We start from the raw sequence: 27349 nt of genomic DNA, 5'->3' as shown, positions 1-27349 counted from the left end.
ACTGGAAGTGAACAAGAGGTCTTATTCCCTATTGGACAAGTCTCTGCATTACAGCTAAAACTATTCAAGCCATGACCTCACTAAAAGAAGAAAGTCCAAGAACTGCAGAAGCCAAGGAGACTAAAATCCCTGCGCTCTTGCTTAAAAAGGACCCTTCCCAAAGAGGTCCAATACACACATGCAGGGAGAAGCTGGCATGCTACTGACTGTCTCACCTGTTCTGAAGGTTTCAATCTCGAGGGCTGTCATCCCAACACCTTCCTTTCACCAGCACTAAAATTCACTCTAAAGAAAACACAGCAAGCCACGCAGGTGACAGTAGCTATAAATTATTTATTCTGCAAAACAGAGGCATCTTCTATGGAGTTAAACACTGGTATCACAGCATAGTGTTTCTGCACTGCAATATATGACTGCATATATACACACACGATATACAGCCACTGTACAGACATCTTCTCTTGCCCTCGCCATAACAGAGCACTCCCTGCTGACTCTGTCCATAATTCTGGCGGTGAGGGATAAGTTCGTGACCCCTTCCCATATTCATGGGGTTTCCCAGAGAAGGTGGTGAAATGCAAAAGCCACATACATGTTGATAAGAGAGTTGCATCAACACCTAAGCCCGGGGTTCATCACAGCCCGGATCCAGGTTACAATTCATGACAGAACCTGGCCACCACCTGGAGTTATTTCATTCTCACCTCAGTCTTCATTCACTCCTCTGGGCGAGCTCCTGGTGGTTGCAAGGCACACCTCTCCTCCCTACATCAGGACACTGTCAATATTCCCTGTTCACCGTGGTCCATGTTCCAAAGCCGGTAGAACTCTGCAAAGTCCACATAGGGCTCAACACGTCCATCCTCATCTGGCTGGAGTGAGTGGGAGGGGCGGGAGCGGAAGAGGCCCCCATCTGAGCTCGAGCTGCTGCTCTGGGTATGGGTGTTTGTGGACTGGAGGGTCACTGTTGGGCTCTGACTGCAGAAAAGGAGAGGGAGAGAACACAGACTTGTACATTTTAATCAGTCCATGCCTAGTGCATCGCAAATGCCAATGCCTCTTAACCGTATCAAATTATCCCTCCCCGTGGCTAACAGAAACATGTAGCTGCAGTCCCTCACTCCTCCAGGAACATTATGGAGACATGTTCAGATCCACTCTGATATTCACAGGTGATAAGAGAGCTGCCTCATCACGACAGGCCTGACACATGGAGCATCTGAGGGGTGGAGGACAGAGTAAGAGAAAACTGAGGAGGGAAAAATCAGACTTCCTTCCTTGCCCCTACAGCAGAGTCTGTCAGCAAGAAGCACTTTTCACCATGTGAACTGCAACGTGGATATGGCAGCTCTACTGTTCCTGGAACAACTGGAAGGTGGGAACCAAAAAGTTACTGGCACAGCAGGAGGTGTATGCCCCTCTCTATGGCAAAGGTGGTGCTGAAATCAAAGCCAACCATGATCTTGCATGGCGGAGAAATGTCCCTCCCCAAAAATATGATGTAAATTCAACCCTTCTTTTCTCCTGTGTGCAATCCACCAGCCAGCCAGGCGACCTGCACAGCCACAGCCTCTCCATGGGCCAGCCAGCTGACCTGAGGCCCTTGGTCTGAGTCCAGTGGAGTGGGTGAGCCCAGACTCCCCTACCACTGCCCAGGCACTGACTCCTAGACCACCCAGTCCACCAAGGATCCTATTTATTCCACCACCCAAATCGCACTGAGTGAGAAGCAGGGAGGGACAATTGGTACTGAAATAGCACATGGCATTTACTTAGTGAGCGTGGGTGTGGCTTCATCCAGGGTGGAGCTGCTGTGGGCACCATTGACCATCTGGCCTTGGGAAGGCATGACAAGGGACAGCGTTACACTGGTCTTGCTTGTGCTCTGGGCACTGGAGTATGGCACAGAGACAGGATAGATGCGGCCTCCTGAGAAGGGGGGGAAAGGAACATAACTGTCATGAGATGTGGGAGAGTGCATGGAAACCCCAGTGTCTGTAGCTCCCCACAACTGCCAGAGGGGCGTCCTGGCCTACTGAGATCCCATATGTCCCCAGTTGCTCTCTCCAGTCTCTGAATCACACTGTGTAAGGACACCTTGGTATTGAAGTGACAATTCCCTTAAGGGTGTGGGGGAACAAAATCTCCACCGAAGGCTTCTTCCCCTGGCATCAGGTCAGTGTTGGCAGGACAGAGGGGTACTAATCTCCACTCCACCCACCCCTCTTTTTCCTGTTCTCTCCCTCCCATACCTTGTGTCGGGGTCAGCATGGGCTGGCTCATCTCGCCCAGCGGGTACCCAAAGTTCCTCACCAGCAGCGTCATATCCTCATGCCAGGGGCAGAACTTGGATCGTTCCCCACCACTGGCAAAGGTGTCACAATGGATCCGCTTAACCCGATCCACCACAGCCTGAGCCACTGCATCTAGCGATGTTTGCTTAGCAAACTCTGTGGCGATCATGGCTGCGATCTCCTGACCGTGGAGAGAGAAAAGGACTTTAGGAGAATATTCTGGGGGAACCCTGACCGAGCCATCCAGCATAAAAGGTTCTTATGGTAACTGCCCAGTCAGATAGTTGGAGAGGCCTGAATGTCCCACCCTGAACTGACCTTTGTAGTCTGGAACCATCCCACTGCCCCAGTGGACTGCTCCATTTCAAGACAGGGAAAGCAGCCTGGAAAAACCACTCTGCCAGAACAGCTCACTCACCCCACTGCAGACTGGATAATGCACCCAACCATGCTGGTGCTAACAGGACATCTGTGCAAGGCAGCTTGCATGAGTGGAGCTGGCACCGATGGGATGATTTAACACCTTTGGGAATGCCTCCAGCCAGGAAGTTCTCACCTGATTGGCCTGCCCAGGCCCGTGAGCCGCCTCCAGAGCTTTGTAGAGCCCTTCTGACATGAGTACCAGGAAGCCAGTCACCCCATCCAATGGCTGCCCTCCATGGATTTCAGGCTCAGCTATGATGGGCTTAGATTTAGCAGCACTGAACAGAGAAAGCTGATTTAGTATTTAACAGAGTGATGCAGGCAGGTGGAAGGGGGAACCTGCCTTCAGAAGGAAGGAGAGCTGGAGAGAGAGCAAGACCACAAAGTTGAACTTTTTCTAACCTGAGCAGTTCAATATCAGTGTAGCCATATTTGACCTTGTAATCCCCAATGCGCCGGGTGCTCTCTTGCCCACAGATAGTTCCAACTTGCTTTATTTTCCCTGCATCCAAACCTGACAGATACAGAAAAAAGTTCATTGATTCTTTGATATACCTGCTGAATTTCCTGCACTTGTATCCTGAGGAAGAAGAAAGGAAACACCCATAGTTAAAGACACCACAAAGGGTAAATTAAGGGACATGGAGACATCAAGAAACCTTCAGGAACTCAACAGGGAAGGGAGGAGGAGCAGCTCATCCTGTCCCAGTTTTTAAAGGAGACAGCTTTTCTCCATCAGTTGCTCCAGGAACTTTAGAGAAGAGCAAGAGAGCACACACACATACACACTGAATTGGACACTTGGCCCTGGGACAAAAAGCCCACAACCAGTTCCAACGCCACCACTAGCTGCAGTGCTGGGTGTACAGGAATTCCAGAAGCACAGTCAAACTTTACAGCAAGGTTGCCTGTAGACCCTGCAAAAAGGGAGAGAAGGGTGTCTTATGTGAAATAAGATGCAAGGGACTCTGTCCAGCTCCCTCTCCATCTGCGACTGCCATCCCAGCCCCTGTATGACGTCTTCAGCCCCACTGCACCATCTTTGTAATCCAGGGGTTGAGTGAGTGAGTAGAACAAGCAAATTCAATGCCTCTCACAGATTAGGTGCCTACATTAACATCAGCTGCTCTGGAGAAAAGGGTAAAAAACCCACTGATCTGAGCAGCAAGCAGGCACTTATATGGCAAAAAAGTTAGAAGGAAAAGGAATATAAATCCTTATGCTTCAGAGCATAAACCAATCACTAACTAGCTGCGGTTAGGAAGGAACTTCTCATCTGGACAGGTTAGTTGTCCATTCTGGGGGTTCCAGCACCTTCCATTGAATCATCGGGTCGTGACTACTATTAGAGACAGAATTCTGGACTAGGCAGGCCTCTAGAGTCTGATCTGCGCTGGCAGGTCCCATGTTCCTAATTATGACTGGACAATAGGCACAAAAGAATTTTGGAAAAAATTAGTTCTAGAGGGTGACTGTCACCAGCCCAAGGTGAACACAGGAGTCCAGGTCAGACTCCCATCTGATTCCAATCACATTCACAATGTGGAGGGTCCAACATCTACTCCCAATAGGAAGGCACAGCCCTGAAATCTGCTGCAGGCTGAGACTGACTCAGCCATTTAGTGTGGCTGACTTGCTGGCTCCTGGCATGGATGATTCTTGCAATTGACAGACCAATACAAATAGGCTCCTGGTTTGCTGACCAGTAAGTGTGTATGCTCCAGCCTTTACATATGCCTGTCAGTCTCAAGAGTTGCATAAAGGCTGCTAGGAGTTAGATATCAATTACCAGTAAAACCAGAAGGCACAACCAAAACACAGCTTAACCAAGTAAGGGAGAGCATCAGGAACAATGTTAAACTTCTGATACAGTTCACTGACATTAGAGGTGGATGTAACTATAGACAGAATCAAGTAGGATACACTGACTGGATAACGGATTGGGTGTGCAGGCAGCAGAGTGCGCAGCATGGGGCCCTGGGGAAAAGGAGCCTTATTTGACTGTGTAGTCCATAAGCCTTGGACTACCACTGGTTTTTGTGGGTGCTCGGTTGCATATATCACAACCCAGAATGCCCCTCCAGCTCATAGCTACTTCCCAGGAGCTTCTGGGGAACAAGATGTAAGGTGCTGGACTGACAGCCTTTGAGACAAAATCCTCTCTATCCCCACAACAGACACAGCACAGGCGGTAGTAGCAGTGCGAGCTCCAATTCCATATTATTCCTCATTAATATATGTCATCCTAGCCCTGGAGGGACCTACTCTGGGGTCAGAAGGGAGTTCAATCACCATGGCTCATTCATTCCTTGGCCTCTCTGCTTGACTTGCCAGCAAAAGTCCAAAATAGTGCCAGATGAGAGGGGGGTTTTGTGAGGCAGACACAACTATGGATGGAACTGGACCTAGCCCTGACTGCTCTTTCATCACCTGCATCATCACGCAGAGGACTGCCTATCTCTGGATCCACTGAACACAGCTCCCCTCTTCCTGGGACTCATCACAGTCCTAAACTGTTCAGGAAGGACAGGCAGGGCAGAAAAGGTGGGGGAGTTGCATTGTATGTAAGGGAGCAGTATGACTGCTCAGAGCTCAAGCATGAAATTGCAGAAAAACCTGAGAGTCTCTGGATTAAGTTTAGAAGTGTGAGCAACAAGGGTGATGTCGTGGTGGGAGTCTGCTATAGACCACCGGACTGGGGGATGAGGTGAACGAGGCTTTCTTCCGGCAACCCACGCAAGTTACTAGATCGCAGGCCCTGGTTCTCATGGGAGACTTCAATCACCCAGAAATCTGCTGGGAGAGCAATACAGCAGTGCACAGACAATCCAGGACATTTTTGGAAAGCGTAGGGGACAATTTCCTGGTGCAAGTGCTGGTGGAACCAACTAGGGGCAGAGCTCTTCTTGACCTGCTGCTCATGAACCGGGAAGCAAAAGTGGATGGGAACCTGGGAGGCAGTAACCATGAGATGGTCAAGTTCAGGATCCTGACACAAGGAAGAAAGGAGAGCAGCAGAATACGGACCTGGACTTCAGAAAAGCAGACTTTGACTCCCTCAGGGAACTGATGGGCAGGATCCCCTGGGAGAATAACATGAGGGGGAAAGGAGTCCAGGAGAGCTGGCTGTATTTTAAAGAATCCTTATTGAGATTACAGGAACAAACCATCCGGATGTGTAGAAAGAATAGTAAATACGGCAGGCGACCAGCTTGGCTTAACAGTGAAATCCTTGCTGATCTTAAACACAAAAAAGAAGCTTACAAGAAGTGGAAGATTGGACAAATGACCAGGAAGGAGTATAAAAATATTGCTCAGGCATGCAGGAGTGAAATCAGGAAGGCCAAATCACACCTGGAGTTGCAGCTAGCAAGAGATGTTAAGAGTAACAAGAAGGGTTTCTTCAGGTATGTTAGCAACAAGAAGAAACTCAAGGAAAGTGTGGGCTCCTTACTGAATGAGGGAGGCAACCTAGTGACAGAGGATGTGGAAAAAGCTAATGTACTCAAATGCTTTTTTGCCTCTGTCTTCATGAACAAGGTCAGCTCCCAGACTGCACTGGGCAGTACAGCATGGGGAGGAGGTGACCAGCCCTCTGTGGAGAAAGAAGTGGTTCGGGACTATTTAGAAAAGGTGGACGAGCACAAGTCCATGGGGCTGGATGCGCTGCATCCGAGAGTGCTAAAGGAGTTGGTGGATGTGATTGCAGAGCCATTGGCCATTATCTTTGAAAACTCATGGTGATCGGGGGAGGTCCCAGACAACTGGAAAAAGGCTAATGTAGTGCCCATCTTTAAAAAAGGGAAGGAGGAGGATCTAGGGAACTACAGGCCAGTCAGCCTCACCTCAGTCCCTGGAAAAATCATGGAGCAGGTCCTCAAGGAATCAATTTTGAAGCACTTAGAGGAGAGGAAAGTGATCAGGAACAGTCAGCATGGATTCACCAAGGGCAAGTCATGCCTGACTAATCTACTTGCCTTCTATGATGAGATAACTGGCTCTGTGGATGAGGGGAAAGCAGTGGATGCGTTATTCCTTGACTTTAGCAAAGCTTTTGACACGGTCTCCCACAGTATTCTTGCCAACAAGTTAAAGAAGTATGGGCTGGATGAATGGACTATAAGGTGGATAGAAAGCTGGCTAGATTGTTGGGCTCAATGGGTAGTGAGCAATGGCTCCATGTCTAGCTGGCAGCTGGTTTCAAGCGGAGTGCCCCAAGGGTCGGTCCTGGGACCGGTTTTGTTCAATATCTTCATTAATGATCTGGAGGATGGCGTGGATTGCACCCTCAGCAAGTTTGCAGATGACACTAAACTGGGAGGAGAGGGAGATACACTGGAGGGTAGGGATAGGATACAGAGGGACCTAGACAAATTAAGATTGGGCCAAAAGAAATCTGATGAGGTTCAACACGGACAAGTGCAGAGTTCTGCACTTAGGATGGAAGAATCCCATGCACCGCTACAGACTCAGAATCGAATGGCTAGGCAGCAGTTCTGCAGAAAAGGACCTAGGGGTTACAATGGATGAAAAGCTGAATACGAGTCAACAGTGTGCCCTTGTTGCCAAGAAGGCCAATGGCATTTTGTGATGTATAAGCAGGGGCACTGCCAGCAGATCGAGGGACATGATCTATTTGACATGGGTGAGGTCTCATCTGGAGTACCGTGTCCAGTTTTGGGCCCCACACCACAAGAAGGATGCGAAAAAATTGGAAAGCATCCAGCGGAGGGCAACAAAAATGATTAGGGGACTGAAACACATGACTTATGAGGAGAGCCTGAGGGAACTGGGATTGTTTAGTCTGCAGAAGAGAAGAATGAGAGGGGATTTGATAGCTGCTTTCAACTACCTGAAAGGGGGTTCCAAAGAGGATGGATCTAGACTGTTCTCAGTGGTAGCAGATGACAGAATGAGGAGTGTCATGAAAATAAAAGGAAGGGTAAACACCTTTAAAATCCCTCCTGCCCAGAGGAAAAGCCCTTTCACCTGTAAAGGGTTAAGAAGCTAGGTTAACCTCGCTGGCACCTGACCAAAATGACCAATGAGGAGACAAGATACTTTCAAAGCTGGAGGGGGAAAGAAACAAAGGGTCTGTGTCTGTCTGGGTGAGGCTTTTGCCTGGGACAGAAAAGGAATGGAGTCTTAGAATTTAGTAAGTAATCTAGCTAGATATGCGTTAGATTATTCTGAAAGGCAAAGTGTCAGGCTGGAGGGAGGTTACCAGTGGAGTTCCTCAGGGATCGGTTTTGGGACCAATCTTATTTAATCTTTTTATTACTGACCTTAGCACAAAAAGTGGGAGCATGCTAATAAAGTTTGCAGATGATACAAAGCTGGGAGGTATTGCCAATTTAGAGAAGGATCGGGATATTATACAGGAGGATCTGGATGACCTTATAAACTGGAGTAATAGTAATAGGATGAAATTTAATAGTGAGAAGTGTAAGGTTATGCATTTAGGGATTAATAACAAGAATTTTAGTTATAAGTTGGGGACGCATCAATTAGAAGTAACGGAAGAAGAGGACCTTGGAGTATTAGTTGATCATAGGATGACTATGAGCTGCCAATGTGATATGGCTGTGAAAAAAGCTAATGCGGTTTTGGGATGCATCAGGAGAGGCATTTCCAGTAGGGATAAGGAGGTTTTAGTACCGTTATACAAGGCACTGGTGAGACCTCACCTAGAATACTGTGTGCAGTTCTGGTCTCCCATGTTTAAAAAGGATGAATTCAAACTGGAGCAGGTACAGAGAAGGGCTACTAGGATGATCCGAGGAATGGAAAACTTGTCTTATGAAAGGAGACTTAAGGAGCTTGGCTTGTTTAGCCTAACTAAAAGAAGGTTGAGGGGAGATATGATTGCTCTCTATAAATATATCAGAGGGATTATTTAAGCTCAGCACCAATGTGGACACAAGAACAAATGGGTATAAACTGGCCACCAGGAAGTTTAGATTGAAATTTGATGAAGGTTTCTAACCATCAGAGGAGTGAAGTTTTGGAATAGCCTTCCAAGGGAAGCAGTGGGGGCAAAAGATCTATCTGGCTTTAAGATTCTACTTGATAAGTTTATGGAGGAGATGGTATGATGGGATAATGGGATTTTGGTAAGTAACTGATCTTTAAATGTTCAGGGTAAATAGGCCTAATCCCCAGAGATGGGATATTAGATGGATGGGATCTGAGTTACCCAGGAAAGAATTTTCTGTAGGATCTGGCTGGTGAATCTTGCCCATATGCTCAGGGTTTAGCTGATCGCCATATTTGGGGTCGGGAAGGAATTTTCCTCCAGGGCAGATTGGAGAGGCCCTGGAGGTTTTTCGCCTTCCTCTGCAGCATGGGTCACTTGAGGGAGGATTCTCTGCTCCTTGAAGTCTTTAAACCACAATTTGAGGACTTCAATAGCTCAGACATAGGTGAGGTTTTTCGTACGAGTGGGTGGGTGAGATTCTGTGGCCTGCGTTGTGCAGGGGGTCAGACTAGATGATCAGAATGGTCCCTTCTGACCCTAGTATCTATGAATTATGATTTCTTTAAATGGCTGAGAAAATAAGCTGTGCTGAATGGAATGCATATTCCTGTTTTTGTGTCTTTTTGTAACTTAAGGTTTTGCCTAGAGGGATTTTGTGTGTTTTGAATCTAATTACCCTGTAAGGTATTTACCATCCTGATTTTACAGAGTTGATTCTTTTTTACTTTTTCTTCTATTAAAATTCTTTTTTTAAGAAACTGAATGCTTTTTCATTGTTGTTAAGATCCAAGGGTTTGGGTCTGTAGTCACCAATGCAAATTGGTGAGGTTTTTTATCAAACCTTCCCCAGGAAGGGGGGTGCAAGGTTTTGGTGAGGATTTTGGGGGGAAAGAAGTTTCCAAACGGCTCTTTCCTAATAAAAAACCCGGTTAGACATTTAGTGGAGGCAGCAAAAGTCCAAGGGCAAAAGGTAAAATAGTTTGTACCTTGGGAAAGTTTTAACCTAAACTGGTAAAAGTAAGCTTAGGAGGTTTTCATGCAGGACACCTCATCTGTACCCTAGAGTTCAGAGTGGGGAAGGAACTTTGACATGGTGGCAAAGTGGTGGGATTAACTTGAAATCATTTTGAGATTTTTTGAACCAGAAGCACAGATTTGAAAAGGAAATTTTTTTTTTCCTTTGGGCTGCTAAAAAGTAGGGTTTTGGCTGAAAACAGTCAGTTTTTTCTCTGCTTTGGGGCCAGAGCAGAGACAAAAGGGAATTGTCTTTTGTGAGCTGAAGTTTTCTCTACCTAAAGGCAGGGTAGTTAACCTCCTGCAGGGAAATTCACCAGTCTTCACAGACTGGAAGAAGAATTTTTTTTTTTTAACCTAAGAGCAACTAGAGGGGTTTTCTGCCTATTTGCCTGGAGCCAAAGGTGTTAGGGTTGTTTTGTTTTGTTTTATTTTGTAGTTGTTGGGGGTTTTTTTTGGATTTTTCTGTAGGCTGACAATCACTATCAGAGAATATAGGTATCATATTACAGCACAGTAAAATTTTACAAGGCAAGTTTTTTTGTGTTTGTTTGTTTTATTTCTAACCCTCTGGTGTAAAGTTAGTTAAAAACAGAGAGATAAAGATGACAGAAACCAAGACAAAACACAAACTGGAGTTAGCCAGACTGGAGGCAGTGAAAGAGGCAGAAAAAACCCTAGAAGCTGCCCGCAGGAGAGAAATGGAGGCAAAGGACAAAGAAATGGAGGCAGCGAAAGAGGAAGAACAACACTGAGAGGCTGCTCACAGGAGAGCGATGGAGGCAGAAAAAAACCAAGAGGCTGCCCACAGGAAAACAATGGAGGCAAAGGAAAAAGAAATGGAGGCAAGGGCCAAAGAACTGGAGAAGAAAAAAGAGGAAGCATGCACTGGAGATGGAGAAGGCAAAGGCTCAGCAGAATATACCAACAAACCCTAGCAATCCTTCTCCAGGTACCACTTCCCATCCCAAAAAGTTCCCCACCTACAAGGCAGGCGATGATACCGAGGCCTTCTTAGAAAACTTCAAAAGGGCCTGACTTGGGTACAGCATCTCTACAGACCAATACATGGTAGAGCTGAGGCTGCAGCTCAGTGGACCCTTAGCTGAGGTGGCGGCTGAAATGCCTAAGGAACAAATGAACCAATATAAACTGTTTAAAACCAAGGCGAGAGTCAGAATGGGGCTAACCCCCGAGCATTCCCGTGAGCGATTCAGAGCCCTAAGGTGGAAACCAGACATGTCATTTACCCGACATGCCTACCACATTGTGAAACACTGGGATGCCTGGATATCAGGAGCAAGTGTTAAATCTCCAGCAGATTTGCCCTTCCTAATGCAAATGGAGCAGTTCTTAGAGGGTGTTCCTGAGGAAATAGAAAGATACATCCTAGATGGGAAGCCCAAAACTGTAATCGAGGCGGGGAAGATTGGAGCCAAATGGGTGGAGGTGGCAGAAAAGAAAAAAACTGGTCGCAGTTGGAGCAGATACCAGAAGGGACAACCTCAGACTACCCCCTACTACCGGGGGCTGCCCATGGCCCCAACTACCCCCCAAGGAACCCTCCAGCCACCTTATCGTCCCACCACACTGTTCTCCAGCAATCCACCTCACCCCAGTGACCCGTCAGCTGGACGATGTTTTAGATGTAGTGAGCTGGGGCATGTAAAGGCCAACTGCCCCAAGAACCCCAACAGATTACAGTTCATTGCACCAGAATCTCCCCAGAGGTCCTCAGGCCCAGATACCTCCCAGATACCCTTGGAGCGGAGGGAAACTGTGAGTGTGGACGGGAAGAAGGTCACCACGTGGAGGGACACCGGAACACAAGTGTCGGCTATCCATGATTCCTTAGCGGACCCCACTTTAATCAACCCAGAGATCCAAGTGATGATTTAACCCTTCAAGTCAAACTCTTTCAATTTGCCTACAGCCAAGTTGCCTGTCCAATGCAAGGGCTGGTCAGGAATGTGGACTTTTGCAGTCTATGATGATTATCCCATCCCCATGCTGTTGGGGGAAAACTTGGCCAATCATGTGAAGCGAGCCAAGAGGGTGGGAATGGTCACCCGCAGCCAGGCTAAACAAGCCGTCACGCCCAGCTCTGCTCCGGAAACTTCTACCAGGACCCGGTCAGAGGTGCTGGACCCGGACACCAGGCCAATGTCTGCAAAAGCAGTAGTGGATCCAGTCCCAGAGACCCAGACAGAGCCAGTCCCAGAACCGGAACCAGCGGAACAACCTGCACCAGACCCATTGCCCACACTGAATCCAGTACTTGCAACCCCAACACCAGAGGGCCCCACCGAACCTGAACCGGCAGCAGCCAATAACCCTACACAAGAGGCTCAGCCGGAGCCTGAACCCCAACATCCAACATAGTGCACCAGCAAAGAATGGTTCACAGTCAACGGAAACAGCCCCATCCCCTACATCGCTTCCAGAGGGACCAAGCATAGGTCCACAATCCAATGAGGAACTGATGTCTCCAGCATCAAGGAAACAGTTCCAGGCCGAGCAGGAAGCAGATGAAAGCCTCCAGAGAGCTTGGACGTCGGCATGGAGGAACCCACCGCCTCTCAGCTCGTCTAATCGATCCCGGTTTGTTGTAGAAAGAGGACTTTTATACAAGGAAACTCTTTCTGGTGGACACCAGGAAGACTGGCATCCTCAGAGACAATTGGTAGTTCCAACTAAGTACCGGGTCAAGCTCTTGAGCTTAGCCCACGATCATCCTAGTGGCCATGCTGGGGTGAACAGGACCAAAGACCGGTTGGGGAGGTCATTCCATTGGGAGGGAATGGGAAAGGATGTTTCTACCTATGTCCAGTCTTGTGAGGTATGCCAAAAAGTGGGAAAACCCCAAAACCAGGTCAAAGACCCTCTCTAGCCACTCCCCATCATTGAAGTTCCATTTCAGCGAGTAGCTGTGGATATTCTGGGTCCTTTTCTGAAAAAGACACCCAGAGGAAAGCAGTACATACTGACTTTCATGGATTTTGCCACCTGATGGCTGGAAGCAGTAGCTCTAAGCAACACCAGGGCTAAAAGTGTGTGCTAGGCACTAGCAGAGGTTTTTGCCAGGGTAGGTTGGCCCTCCGACATCCTCACAGATGCAGGAACTAATTTCCTGGCAGGAACTATGGAAAGCCTTTGGGAAGCTCATGGGGTAAATCACTTGGTTGCTACTCCTTATCACCATCAAACAAATGGCATGGTGGAGAAGTTTAATGGAACTTTGGGGGCCATGATACGTAAATTCATAAATGAGCACTCCAATGATTGGGACCTAGTGTTGCAGCAGTTGCTCTTTGCCTACAGAGCTGTACCACATCCTAGTTTAGGGTTTTCACCATTTGAACTTGTATATGGCCGCAAGCTTAAGGGGCCGTTACAGTTGGTGAAGCAGCAATGGGAGGGATTTACACCTTCTCCAGGAACTAACCAACCTACAAAACATGCTCCGAACCTCTCTAGCCCTTGCTAAAGAAAACCTACAGGATGCTCAAAAAGAGCAAAAAGCGTGGTATGATAAACATTCCAGAGAGCTTTCCTCCAAAGTAGGGGACCAGGTTATGGTCTTAAAGGCACTCCAGGCCCATAAAATGGAAGTGTCATGGGAAGGGCAATTCACGGTCCAGGAGCGCCTGGGAGCTGTTAATTATCTCATATCATTCTCCACCTCCAACCGAAAGCCTAAAGGTATATCATATTAATTCTCTAAAGCCCTTTTATTCCAGAGAATTAAAGGTTTGTCAGTTTACAGCCCAGGGAGGAGATGATGCTGAGTGGCCTGAAGGTGTCTACTACGAAGGGAAAAGTACTGGTGGCGTGGAAGAGGTGAACCTCTCCATGACCCTTGGGCGTATGCAGCGACAGCAGATCCAGGAACTGTGCACTAGCTACGCTCCGACGTTCTCAGCCACCCCAGGACTGACTGAACGGGCATACCACTCCATTGACACAGGTAATGCTCACCCAATTAAAGTCCAACCTTACTGGATGTCTCCTCAAGCTAAAACTGCTATAGGACGGGAGATCCAGGATATGTTACAGATGGGTGTAATCCACCCCTCTAGCAATGCATGGGCATCTCCAGTGGTTCTAGTTCCCAAATTAGATGGGGAGATACGTTTTTGCATGGACTACCGTAAGCTAAATGCTGTAACTCACCCAGACAACTATCCAATGCCACGCACAGATGAACTATTAGAGAAACTGGGACGGGCCCAGTTCATCTCTACCTTGGACTTAACCAAGGGATACTGGCAGGTATCACTAGATGAATCCGCCAAGGAAAGGTCAGCCTTCACCACACGTCGGGCTGTATGAATTTAATGTATGCAATTTAATGAATGCACCCACCACCTTCCAAAAACTTGTAGATTGTCTCCTAGCGGGATTAGAGGAATATGCAGTCGCCTACCTTGACGACGTGGCCTTATTTTCGGTTTCCTGGGCAGAACACCTGGAACATCTACAAAAAGTCTTAGGGAGGCAGGACTAACTGTTAAGGCTAAGAAGTGTCAAATAGGCCTAAACAGAGTGACTTACCTTGGACGCCAGGTGGGTCAAAGAATTATCAACCGCCTACAGGTCAAAGTGGATGCTATCCAAAAGTGGCCTGTCCCAAGGTCAAAGAAACAGGTTCAATCCTTCTTAGGCTTGGCCAGTTATTACAGGCGATTTGTACCGCAATACAGCCTAATCGCCGCCCCACTGACAGACCTAACCAAAAAGAAACAGCCAAATGCCGTTCAGTGGACCGAAGAGTGTCAGAAGGCCTTTAACCAGCTTAAAGTGACACTGATGTCTGACCCCGTACTAAGGACCCCAGACTTTGACAAATGGTTTCTAGTAACCACCGATGCGTCCGAGCGTGGTGTTGGAGCAGTTTTAATGCAGGAAGGACCGGATCAAGAATTCCACCCTGTAGTGTTTCTCAGCAAGAAGCTGTCTGAGAGGGAAAGCAACTGGTCAGTCACGGAAAAAGAATGTTACGCCATTGTCTACGTTCTGGAAAAGCTACACCCCTATGTTTGGGGACGGCGTTTCCATCTGCAAACCAACCATACTGCGCTACAGTGGCTTCATACCACCACGGGAAATAACAAAAAACTTATTTGGTGGAGTTTAGCTCTCCAAGATTTTGATTTCGACATCCAACACATCTCAGGAGCTTCTAACAAAGTGGCTGATGCACTCTCCCGTGAAAGTTTCCCAGAATCAACTGGTTAAAATCATCCTTGAGATGTAGAAAATATTGTTAGTCTTTATATACTTGGTAGTATATTTAGAGGTGCGTGTGTCTTATTAACTCTGTTTTTTCCTAGAGCTCCAGGAAGAAATCCCAGCCAGCGTTTCACCCTATCTGTGATTTGGGGTGTGTGTCATAAATATAAAGGGAAGGGTAAACACCTTTAAAATCCCTCCTGCCCAGAGGAAAAGCCCTTTCACCTGTAAAGGGTTAAAAAGCTAGGTTAACCTCGCTGGCACCTGACCAAAATGACCAATGAGGAGACAAGATACTTTCAAAGCTGGAGGGGGGAAGAAACAAAGGGTCTGTGTCTGTCTGGGTGAGGCTTTTGCCTGGGACAGAAAAGGAATGGAGTCTTAGAATTTAGTAAGTAATCTAGCTAGATATGCGTTAGATTATGATTTCTTTAAAAGGCTGAGAAAATAAGCTGTGCTGAATGGAATGGATATTCCTGTTTTTGTGTCTTTTTGTAACTTAAGGTTTTGCCTAGAGGGATTCTCTATGTTTTGAATCTCATTATCCTGTAAGTTTTATTTACCATCCTGATTTTATAGAAGTGATTCTTTTTTACTTTTTCTTCTATTAAAATTCTTTTTTTAAGAAACTGAAAGCTTTTTCATTGTTCTTACGATCCAAGGGTTTGGGTCTGTGGTCACCTATGCAAATTGGTGAGGATTTTTATCAAACCTTCCCCAAGAAGGATTTTGGGGGGGGGAAGACGTTTCCAAACAACTCTTTCCCAATAATAAACCCAGTTAGACATTTGGTGGTGGCAGCGAAAGTCCAAGGGCAAAAAGTAAAATAGTTTGTACCTTGGGAAAGTTTCAACCTAAGCTGGTAAAAGTAAGCTTAGGAGGTTTTCATGCAGGTCCCCACATCTGTTCCCTAGAGTTCAGAGTGGGGAAGGAACCTTGACAAGGAGTAATGGTCTCAAGTTGCAGTGGGGGAGGTTTAGGTTGGATATTAGGAAAGCTTTTTCACTAGGAGGGTGGTGAAGCACTGGAATGTGTTACCTAAGGAGGTGGGTGTAATCTCCTTCCTTTGAAGTTTTTAAGGTCAGGCTTGACAAAGCCCTGGCTGGGATAATTTAGCTGGGGATTGGGTCCTGCTTTGAGCAGGTGGTTGGACAAGATGACCTCCTGAGGTCCCTTCCAACCTTGATATTCTATGATCGCTTACCCAGCTGGGAGAAGCGGAAGAGCTCATCCTCATTCTCAGTGGTGTGATCCACATTCAGCTGTGTCACCTGCAACCCGTCCATTGTAGACTTGCACAGCAGTGCGCGGTTTGTACCTGTGGTGGGAGCAGCATGTGAGGACCTGGTGACTATAAAGTGGGGGTGGAGAGGTGGAAGAGAGGGAGAAAATCCAATAGGATTGTAGGAGAAATAGGGAGGAAAAGAGGGAAGGGAATGAAGAGCACACAAACCTTCACTGCAATCTCCTACGAACAGCCCCTCAATAGCGTACAAAACAATCTGGACCAACCCCTAATCCAGTCCTCAACCAGTGCCCGCAAACACAGACAGTTCCTTTCTTCCCTAGGGAACCACACTACTGTACTCAGCACCTTTCCCATGTGTCTTTGGTCACAAACATTACATCAGCCAACCTTTGGAGAGGCGCAGACCTAGCAAACAGCTTCTGGACCATTTTGATTTCACTGCCATCCCCAAATAACTCAAGTGCATTTCTCACAATGTAAGAAGCAATCCAATTGTTCCCCAAACTCAGGTTCTCCTCACTTTGCCAGAGCTGCAGCCACCCTCAGAAATATCAAGATCAAGCAGATGAAGAAGAGGAACACACCCACATTGGCGATGTAGAGCTTGTTGTTGAGTATGACAGCCACAATAGCCATAGCTCCTCCAGAGATCTCCCGCTCCAAGGCCTTTAATCTCTCCAGAATCTTCTGGAACTGAGAAGGCAGCTGGTGGTGGGGTACTCCCTAGAACACAGGATAAGGGGGGAGCTTAACCCTACACAACCCATGGCATCGAAATCACAACCAGACACTGTAAGCTCTTCAGGGCAGGGACCATCTTTAATCTTGTGTTTTGTGCAGAGCTGAGCACATTGTTTAGCACTGAAAAATAATAGTGCCAGATTTGACATACCTTGGAGATAGAAGTCCTGTTTATTGGCAGAACAGACACTTCATAGGCACAGAGGCCATGCCCACTTCCCTGCCTGTATGCCTCAGCCTTGTCTTAGAAGGAACACACCTATAATGGTGAGTACGGAGTTTAGTCTCCATGACCCATTCAGCTCTTGGCCTCTCTGCTGAGGCTAACAGTAAGGGGTCCAAGTAGTGCCAATGGTGATGGTGGGTTAATGTGATGTGGGAATGCTGGGAATTGGATTGACACCCCTAAATCATTTCACACAAGCCAACAAATGATCACCATCGAGCAATTTGGAGGGGGCAGGAATGCATCCCTTCACTAAAGTCAGATTACCTCTGGCAGTTGGGATTGAAGGCTGGCCTTCTCTGCCAAAGCATCATCAATGGACTCCAGAAAACTTCTTTCTGCCACATCAAAAGCCTACGAGGGGACAGGAAATATTAACAGGAGACAAGTTAACAGCAGCTGTTTTGCAAACACAGCAATCTGATGTCTGCTTACCTTCCATCCTAACAAAAACTTACACTACTCAACAACTTTACAAATGATGTATAGACTTGTATATACACAGGGATCACTACACCCACCAGTGAAGTGCAACCACTTTGAAGTGGAATGGTGAAACTGGGTAACAGCACGTAGGAATATTACGCAACAGTTAAGGGCAGGAAATGAAAAATTAAACTCACAGGGAGACCAGAGAGATCTACCGCTGCTTTACGAAATGGTTTCACAATCCCATCTCCCCACATCCTAAATGTTTTCCCTTCACTCACTATTATACACAAAAAAGGTCAGTGCTGACCAGATACCCAACACAATTAATATTGAGTTTAATTTTTCATTTCCTGCCCTTAACTGTTGCGTAATATTCCTACATGCTGTTACCCAGTTTCACCATTCCACTTCAAAGTCGTTGCACTTCACTGGTGGGTGTAGTGGGAGGGAAGGAACACAAGCCAAAATATGGAAAGAAAAGGTTAACGAATATTTAGATAAATTAAATGTATTCAAGTTGGCAGGGCCTGATTAAATTCTTCCTAGGGTACTTAATGAACTAGCTACGCAATCTCAGAAGCATTAGCAATTATTTTCAAGAACTCACAGAGGAGGAATGAAGTCCCAGAGGACTGGAGAACAGCAAACATAGTACCCATCTTTAAAAAGGGGAATGAAGAGGACCCAGGGAATTATAGACCAGTCATCCTAACTTCAATACCTGGAGAGATACTGGAACAATTTATTAAATAATCAATTTGTAAGCACCTCGAGGATAATAGGGTTATAAAGAATAGTCAGAATGGATTTGTTAAGAACAAATCATCCCAGTCCAACCTAATTTCCTTCTTTGACAGAATTACTGGCATAGTGGAAGCAGTAGACGTGAGTGATATATCTTGATTTTAGTAAGGTTTTTGACACAGCCCCACATGACATTCTCATAAGAAAACTAAGAAAAATGCAGTCTAGATGAAATCACTATTAGGTGGGTATCCAACTGGTTGAAAAACTGTACTCAAAGAGTAGTTATCAATTGTTTGCTATCAAACTGGGATAATGTATCTAGTGGGGTCCCTCAGGAGTCAGTCCTGGGTCTGGTACTTTAGTCAATATTTTCATTAATGACTTGGATAATGGAGTGGAGAGTATGCTTGTAAAATTTGTGGATGACACCGAGCTGGGAGGGATTGAAAGCACACTGGAGGACAAGATTAGAATTCAAAAAGACCTTGACAAATTATAGAACTGGTCTGAAATCAACAAGATGAAATTAAATAAAGACAAGAGCAAAGTACTTCACTTAGGACAGAAAAATCAAATGCATAACTACAAAATGGGAAATAACTGGCTAGGGGGTAGCACAGCTGAAAAGGTCCTGGAGTTATACTGAATCACAAACTGAATATGAGCCAACAATGTGATGCAGTTGCAAAAAAGGCTAATAGCATTCTGGGGTGTATTAATAGGAGTGTTGTATGTAAGACATGAGAGGTAACTGTCCTGCTCTACTCGGCATTCCTGAGGCCTCAGCTGGAGTACTGGGTCCAATTCTGGGCACCACATTTTAAGAAAGATGAGGATGAATTGGAGAGAGTCCAGAGAGCAACAAAAATGATAAAAGGTTTAGAAAACTTTACCTATGAGGAATGATTTAAAAAAAAAAAAAAACTGGGCCCATTTAGTTTTAAGAAAAGAACACTGAGGCAGGGACCTGCTGACTGTCTTCAAATATAATAAGGGCTGTTACAAAAAGGATTGTGATCAATTGTTCTCCATGTCAGCAGAAGGTAGGACAAGAAGTAATGGGGCTTAACCAGCATCAATGGAGATTTAGATTAGATATTAGGAAAAACTTTCTAACTAAAAGGGTAGTTAAATTCTGGAATCGACTTCCAAAGGAAGTTGTTGAATTCCCACTGTTGGAGGTTTTTAAGAAACAGGATGGACAAACAACTGTCAGAGATGGTCTAGGTTTATTTGGTCCTGCCTCAGAGCAAAGGGCTGGATTTGATGAACGTTTGAGGTCCCTTCCATCTCTACAGTCACTTTGTTTCTCCTTATAATCCCCTTCTTAAGCTGACCTGTTCCTGTGTCCAAGAAAGGCTGAATGCAGCTTCCTGCAGAATTGTCAACACTGCACTAACGGAAGTAGAGCAACAGAGGAAGGCTAGACGAAAGTGAAATGAATAGTGTTGTTCGTTCTCAAGCCAAGTGCGCTCCCAGCTCCTGCCAGATGTCCACAATCTTCTCCCCACCCTTTAAGAGCCAGGACATTGTTTACCCTGAGGCAAAAAAGGGAGTGGGGTGTTGATGCAGGGGGAGGCATGGGGTCTCCACAGCCAGAATTCCATTACCTGCAGCAGGACCCGGCGCACATCAGCATCACTGTGATCTGCATTTAGCTGGCCCAGCAACAGCTCCGCGGAGAGCCTCTGGCCCACGAAGTTGGTGACCCGGTTGCCATCGTAGCCATTGAAGACCCCATAGAGGTAGTAGTTGTTCTCACTCCTGCCAGAGAGGGTCAGGGTGGAGGGGTTAAGGGCAGGTGTGAGGTACCATGACAGGGACAGATAGCACCACTGTGAGCCTCTCCTAACAAGCCTTGTACACTCTAATTCTGCCCCATTTCTGACCCCCTACTGTAAAAAGCCACACACCACTTCTGTCCTGCCTCTCCATCTGTGAGCTTCTATCTCCACCTGCAGCCCACTTACCTGAATTTCAGCCAGTTATCCTCCCACGGGTGGCCTTCTGTCCCCTTACCATCTGCACTGTAGGAACGATTTGGAGCTGAGCCCACCCCAGACAGCTGGCAGAGGGGCAAGTCATCTGTCCAGCTTGGCTGCTGCTCCTGGGGAACAAAAACAGGAAAGATCCCATGTAGAATCCCAACTGGTTCAGAACTAGGGACACTGGGTTCTGCACAGGATGGAGCACCATCCACCTACTTCATCCCAGTCCTGAACGCAGCTACCTAGCCAGTGACCTCTTATTCCTTGCTGCCCAAGCGAAATCACTTACCACCACTCTCCCACTCTGAAGCTGAGAAGCCAGAGGCACTAGCTGCACCTCCAGCCCTTGCTAACAAGGAAACAGGACTGAAATGCACATCAGAATCTCACACTCAAAACAGCAGAGCATTAACTGCCCCAGAAGAAGCCTGGTGTAATCTTTCATGCTTCTAGGGCAGGAGTACAGGTGAACTTGGGGAACAGACTGATCAGGTTTTGCGGTGCACACATCCAACCGCAGCCAGCAAAGGAACATGAAACAATCTACTGTTGTGAAGGTAAATAGTGAGGAACTCTTGGGGGCATAATTACTCCACCCTGCCCAGAGACAACTTTTCACCCGGAAAACGTTTCCTCCAGAAAGCTGCACAGTCACTTCCCAAAACCATCCCTCCAAAACACAAAGCACACCTCCCCACCCAAATCAGCTTTCCCATATACATGCCTCCTATAGACATCTGCTTCCCTGAAGAGAAAGACACTGCTTCTAGGTGAGCACACACCACACATCCCTGAGCATGCAGGTACCCCCCCCCACACACTCATATGCTGGCAGGGGTCTCACACCCCTCCCTAGAACCCTCACAGTCCTCCAGCGGGGAATATAATCCCCTTCACCCACCCCCTCCCTGTGCCCCTCAGACACCCAACAGCCACCCCCCTCCTCCCCTGTGCTCTCTCCACACACACCCCCAGGCGGGGAGACAGGGTAGCCCCCACCCCCCTGCCTGTGCCCCCATAGACAGCTCACCCCCTTGCCTGTGCCCCCATACACACCCCACACCCCCTGCCTATGCCCCCCATACACACCCCCTTGCCTGTTCCCCCAGACACCTCACCCCTCTGTCTGTGCCCCCAGACACACCCCACACCCCCTGCCTATGCCCCCCATACACACCCCCTTGCCTGTTCCCCCGGACACCTCACCCCTCTGTCTGTGCCCCCAGACACACCCCACACCCCCTGCCTATGCCCCCCATACACACCCCCTTGCCTGTTCCCCCAGACACCTCACCCCTCTGTCTGTGCCCCCAGACACACCCCACACCCCCTGCCTATGCCCCCCATACACACCCCCTTGCCTGTTCCCCCAGACACCTCACCCCTCTGTCTGTGCCCCCATACACACCCCACACCCCCTGCCTATGCCCCCCATACACACCCCCTTGCCTGTTCCCCCGGACACCTCACCCCTCTGTCTGTGCCCCCAGACACACCCCACACCCCCTGCCTATGCCCCCCATACACACCCCCTTGCCTGTTCCCCCGGACACCTCACCCCTCTGTCTGTGCCCCCAGACACACCCCACACCCCCTGCCTATGCCCCCCATACACACCCCCTTGCCTGTTCCCCCAGACACCTCACCCCCTTGCCTGTGCCCCCAGACACACCCCACACCCCCTGCCTATGCCCCCCATACACACCCCCTTGCCTGTTCCCCCAGACACCTCACCCCTCTGTCTGTGCCCCCATACACACCCCACACCCCCTTGCCTGTGCCCCCCATACACACCCCCTTGCCTGTTCCCCCGGACACCTCACCCCCTTGCCTGTGCCCCCAGACACACCCCACACCCCCTGCCTATGCCCCCCATACACACCCCCTTGCCTGTGCCCCCAGACACCTCACCCCTCTGTCTGTGCCCCCATACACACCCCACACCCCCTTGCCTGTGCCCCCCATACACACCCCCTTGCCTGTTCCCCCGGACACCTCACCCCCTTGCCTGTGCCCCCAGACACACCCCACACCCCCTGCCTATGCCCCCCATACACACCCCCTTGCCTGTGCCCCCAGACACCCCACCCCCTGCCTGTGCCCCCCATAGACACTCCTACCCCACAGCCCCGCGTGTGCCCCCAGCAGGGGAGTCATCTCCCCCCCACACACAGCGCCGGGCCATTGGAGGCGGGGGGGGGGGGCTCTCACTCACACTCTGCAGCAGGCTCCTCCTTTGCGCCGCCATCTTGCAGCAGCCGCTGAGACACGCCGGTCCCAGCCCCGCAGAGGCGCCGAAAGCGGCGGCCGGGCCGGGCCGGGGGGTTTGGGGAGCGCGCAGCGCCCCCTAGCGGGCAGCGGAAGCGCCGCAGGGGCCGCGCTAGGGCCGGGGCCGGGGCCGCTGCCTGGTGCTGGGGGCCCGCCCTCAGCGGGGGGTTATTCCCTGACCCTGCGGGCCCCCCGCCTGGGCTGCCCCACTGTGCGCAGAGCGGCCCCCCCGGGGCGGGCCAGGCTGTGGATTAGGGTTGCTCACTTTCTCATGGCACAAGACTGAGCACTCTAGCCCCGCCCCTTCCCTGAGCGCGCCCCCCGCCCCCCCCAGCAGGGAGTTGGGCTGCGGGAGGGGGCGAGGAAATGAGGGGTTCAGGGTATGGGAGGAGGGGGGCCTGGGGTGGGGCAGGGAGTTCGGGTATGGGGGGGGACTCCAGCTGGGGGTGTGGGCTCTGGGGGTGAGGTTGAGGGGTTTGGGGTGCAAGAGGGGGCTCTAGGCTGGGGGGGGTGGAGGTGAGGGATTTGGAATGGGGGAGGGGGCTGTATGTTGAGGCAGGGTGTTGGGTTGCAGGAGGGGTTATGGGCTTGGAGTGCAGGCTCTGGGCTGGGGCCAAGGGATGAGGGGTTTAGGATGCAGGAGGGGGCTCTGGGTTTGGGGGGGGCTCAGGGCTGCGGCAGGGGGTTGGGGTGCGGGCCTACCTCCAGCAGCTCCCAATTAGCGGTGCAGCGGGGGGCTAAGACAGACTTCCTGTCTGTTCTGACTCCGCGCTGCGCCCCAGAAGTGGCCAGCCGGTCCGGCTCCTAGGCGGGAGGGGGGCAGGTGGTTCTGCATGCTGCTCTCACCCACAGACACCGCCCGTGCAGCTCCTACTGGCTGTGGTTCCCCGTTTCCGGACAATGGGAGTGCAGAGTCGGTGCTTGGGGTGGGGGCAGCGTGTGGAGCCCCGTTCCCCCCCCCACACACACACACCTAGGAGCCAGACCTGCTGGCCGCTTGCAGGGAGCCAGGACAGGTAGGAACTAACCTGCTTAGCTCTGCAGCACTTCCAACTGGACTTTTAACGGCCCAGTTGGCGGTGCTGACCTGTGCCGCCAGAGTCCCTTTTTGACTGGGCATTCTGGTCAAAAACCGGACACCTGGCAACCCTATGTAGCACATGGCTTGGGCCCTGTGGCGTGGACTCTGCCCAGCTGCCCTGGGGATCAGCTTCCTGCCAGCTGGGTTCTTAGCAGGGCCTCAGCCTCTGACCCAGCCCCCACCTTTCTCCAGTGGGTCTGGACTTTCCCTCTCTGCCACACACCATCTCCGTGTCCTCTCCCTCTCCCTCTTCCTCTCACCCCAGCACTTCTTTCTCCCCTCCCTGGCCAGACATGGCTATGTCTGCACTGCAGCCAGAGTGGCAATTCCCAGCCTGGAGATGCACACATGCTAGCTCTCCTTGAGCCAGTGTCTAAAAACAGTGGTGTGGCCATGCTGGCACAGGTGGCAGCAGCAGTTAGGGCCTTATTACAATCCTGCTTGACTCCCTGGGCAAGTACTGTGGGGTCTAACGAGAGCCACTGCCTGTGCCAAGGCTGAAATACTGGTTTTGGTGCTAGCTCAAGCTGAGCTAGTATGTACCCATCTATCCATGCTAGAAACACCCTCCCCCCCATACTTACAGCGTGATTGCTCATACTTCCCTCTTCATGCTTCAATCCCACAGGACTGGATAAGGCACAGGCCTCTAGCTCCTGGAGTCATGTGATTACAGCAGAACCTCTGCTTTCATTTTCACTTAGTCCTCATGGTTCAGAAGAAAAGCTTGAAAATGTGACCTGAAAATCTGCCTGAACCGAAAACAATAGATTGAAGAGGTGTGATCTGCCCCAGGCATCTCAATGGACAAGCCCCACTGCTCTGGGGGCCCCCACAAACACCACCCAACAGAGGTCTCTGTGTGCCAGCCAGGAAAAGAGTATAGCAGTCCCACCCCCTCAAGCAGATACCCCTGTCCTGTGGGGAAGTACTGAAGGGCTTCACTACTGCCATTCTGCCTCTTCTCCAGGGGAAAGAGGGCCCTTTGCTTTTACTCTTCCGAGGGGAGAAGGGGACCTTGAGGGGAGGGGAGGGTGTCCCTCTGCTACCATCATTCTAAGTGGGGGGAAGGACCAGGGGACAGAACCACGGTGGGCCCATGTCATGGGGTGCCTGAAATTGCCTTAATCTGACCCTGCTTTCAAAAGCTCTTCTCAGTCCCAGATCGCAGCTGGTGCATCTAACAGGACTTTAAGGAGGATCAGTTCTGATTAAGTTCAAAACCTTAGGTGTCATCTCTCAGCTGTGTTCTTAGCCCCTTTATCCTGCTGGAGTAGCCAGATCTCCTCCATTTAGAAAGCCCCTGGTGTAGAGGCAGCATAAAGCCTTCTGCTGTCCTCCTTTGCGGTGCCCAGTATAGGGACATAATGGGGCTGAGCCCTGGGGCAGTAGAGGGCATGTCAGCAGCAGAAAGGATGTGTGGAATGTCTGAATACATAGGTGGCTGTGAGTATCCACCATAAATTAGAGCATCCCCTAGGGTGGCTCTAATTTACACCAGAAGCTCAGCTGGCTCCTGGACCAATTCAGAATTCAGGCACCACAAAACTACCTTTGCACAACCTCTTCCCCTATGACGGGTTATGCTTCCTGCGAGGCACAGCTCAGAATCTGGGCCACAGTTGCTAAAGTCAGTGGAGTTACTCAGCAGTCTCTTATAACTGAGATCTTAATCTGGTCCTTGGTCAGGGCTAATCCTACCAAAGGAACCCAGTGAATGAATTTAGAGCAAGACAGCATAGTTTTTAAAAAATTTATATAATGATATACATGCACACGTACAGATAATTGATTTTGGTCTTTCTCAAGAATGTGCCTGCACCTTTCTAGGTGAGGGCAGCCTGTTTCAGGAATGCTGAGTTTTTTATAACATCTTTATGGGAACAGGAGGGGAGATGTAAGAATAATCCCATCACTTAAATGAGGATTCAGACGAAGAGACCTCCACTTGTGTGACTGACACATTTTTTATGTGAGTGATGGATGCCATAGCACTGAAGGTTTCTCGAAACAGCACATTTCTCTGTGTGAATCAGTACCCAAGTGATTAGATGTGAAATTCTGCTCTTGTGTGGCAATGTCATGCTGGCCAGGGTGGGAGTTATCAAGGCTGGACACTCCAGCAGTCCCATAGTAGTCTTTTGTTTTGTAGAAAATATATGAGGTTCAGACACACAAAATTCTACTTTCAAAATAAACACCAGTGAATTAACTCAATGATTTTGAACTATGTCTACGAAATGTTGGGGGCCTGGCCAGCACAGTCCAACCCCTCTTTGTTCATTCGTGTCTAGTGCCTGATCACATCTGTTTCTTCCAAATATGTGGAGAGTTCCAATCCTTTTCCTTCAGACATGGTGCATGATCCGTTGGCTGGAGGTTGAACCTAAACTAATTCAGACTGGAAATGTGTACATTTTTAACAGAGAGGATAATTAGCCATTGGAACAATTTATCCATGGCTGTGGTGGAGTCTCCATCACAGGCAATTTTAAAATTAAGATTGGATGGTTTTCTAAAAGATCAGCTCCCATTCAAACAGGAATAAATTCAAGGAAGTCCTATCACCTATGTTATTTGGGAGGTCAGACTGCAAGATCACAGTGGTCCCTTCTATCTTTATAATCTTTGTAAGACACAAGAATGTTCAATAATCCAAATGGAAATAAATACCATGTTAGAATGATTTCTTAGAAAAAAGGTTAATATTGGCCAGGTAAGAGAATATACTAAACTGAAGGTCCCAGTCCTGCAAACAGGTACACAGAGGCTTATCTTTATGTACAAGCTTAGTCCCACTGATGTTGGTAAGCCCATGTGTAAAGATAAGCACATTTGTAAGCATTTTCAGGATCGGGGCTTGCATGTGCACACACATCAAATGGGGGAAATTATTTTAAAATAACATTTCTCTGGAACTTCAAAATCCCATGTAAAGCAGAATGTTTCTATTGGGTTTATATATTAAAAAGATGATGGAAGATATCTAATTTAAAACACAACTGCATTGCAGCTATCACGTTTTTTGGATTGCAGCAGAAGCAGATGCTGATTTGATGATGCCTAGGTCACAGTCCTATAACATGATGAGCATGGGTAGATTCCTGTGCCTGCAGAGAGCTCCATTGAAATCGTGGAGGCTGTGTATGGGCCCAGGGATCTGTCCATATGCATCACATTGCAGGATTAGGGAATTAGGATTGCATTCTGCCTTATAACATGTACATGCAGCTCCCACTCAGGTTAATGGAAATTGTGGTGTATATGTTACAGCAGAATTTAATCCAGAGAGAGAAAGCACTGTCTAGAGGTTAAAGCAGACCTGCTTTAGTCCTAGAGTCACAGAGTTTATGGCCAGAAGGGAGCATTAGATGAACAAGCATGACCACCTGTATATCACAGGCCATTACATTTCACCCTTTTACCCCCAGGATTGAGCCCAACAGCTGTGCTGCTATGTTTGACTAAAACACATCTTTCAGAGAGGCATCCACTCTTCATTTGAAGACATCAAGGGATGGAGAATCCATCTCTGCCCTTGGGAGTTTGTTAATCACGCTCACTGTTGAAAATGTTTGCCTTATTTCTAATTTGAATTTGTCTGGCTTCAGCTTTTAGCCATCAGTTCTTGTTATACCATTATCTGCTAAATTAAAGAGCCCTTACTCCCTGTGAAG

The 27349-nt window shown here is 48.7% G+C and overlaps 2 protein-coding genes across 2 annotated transcripts in view; both read right to left on the bottom strand.

Annotated features, from left to right (window-relative positions):
• Window positions 1-313: 313 nt before the first annotated feature.
• Window positions 314-22739, bottom strand: TAB1 (TGF-beta activated kinase 1 (MAP3K7) binding protein 1). Its single transcript, XM_038411785.2, has 11 exons — window positions 22539-22739; window positions 20306-20442; window positions 19946-20099; window positions 17424-17510; window positions 16774-16912; window positions 16145-16258; window positions 3120-3231; window positions 2851-2995; window positions 2253-2475; window positions 1773-1929; window positions 314-978 (listed from the first exon to the last, which is right to left on the bottom strand). The coding sequence occupies exons 1-11, from the start codon at window positions 22569-22571 to the stop codon at window positions 771-773; spliced, it is 1509 nt and encodes a 502-aa protein (XP_038267713.1). The 5' UTR covers window positions 22572-22739; the 3' UTR covers window positions 314-770.
• Window positions 22740-25482: 2743 nt separating this feature from the next.
• The window catches only part of SYNGR1 (synaptogyrin 1), a 42165-nt gene continuing 40298 nt past the window's right edge, over window positions 25483-27349 (bottom strand). The window contains exon 4 of the mRNA XM_043501892.1: window positions 25483-26058. Coding sequence (XP_043357827.1) covers window positions 25963-26058 — 96 coding nt within the window. The 3' untranslated portion in view covers window positions 25483-25962. The remainder of the gene's footprint in view (window positions 26059-27349) is intronic.

Source organism: Dermochelys coriacea, chromosome 1 (assembly GCF_009764565.3).
Source record: "Dermochelys coriacea isolate rDerCor1 chromosome 1, rDerCor1.pri.v4, whole genome shotgun sequence".
Lineage (NCBI taxonomy): Eukaryota > Metazoa > Chordata > Testudines > Dermochelyidae > Dermochelys > Dermochelys coriacea.
The sequence above is the reverse complement of the archived record's forward strand: the minus strand, read 5'-3'. Positions and strand labels throughout refer to the sequence as shown.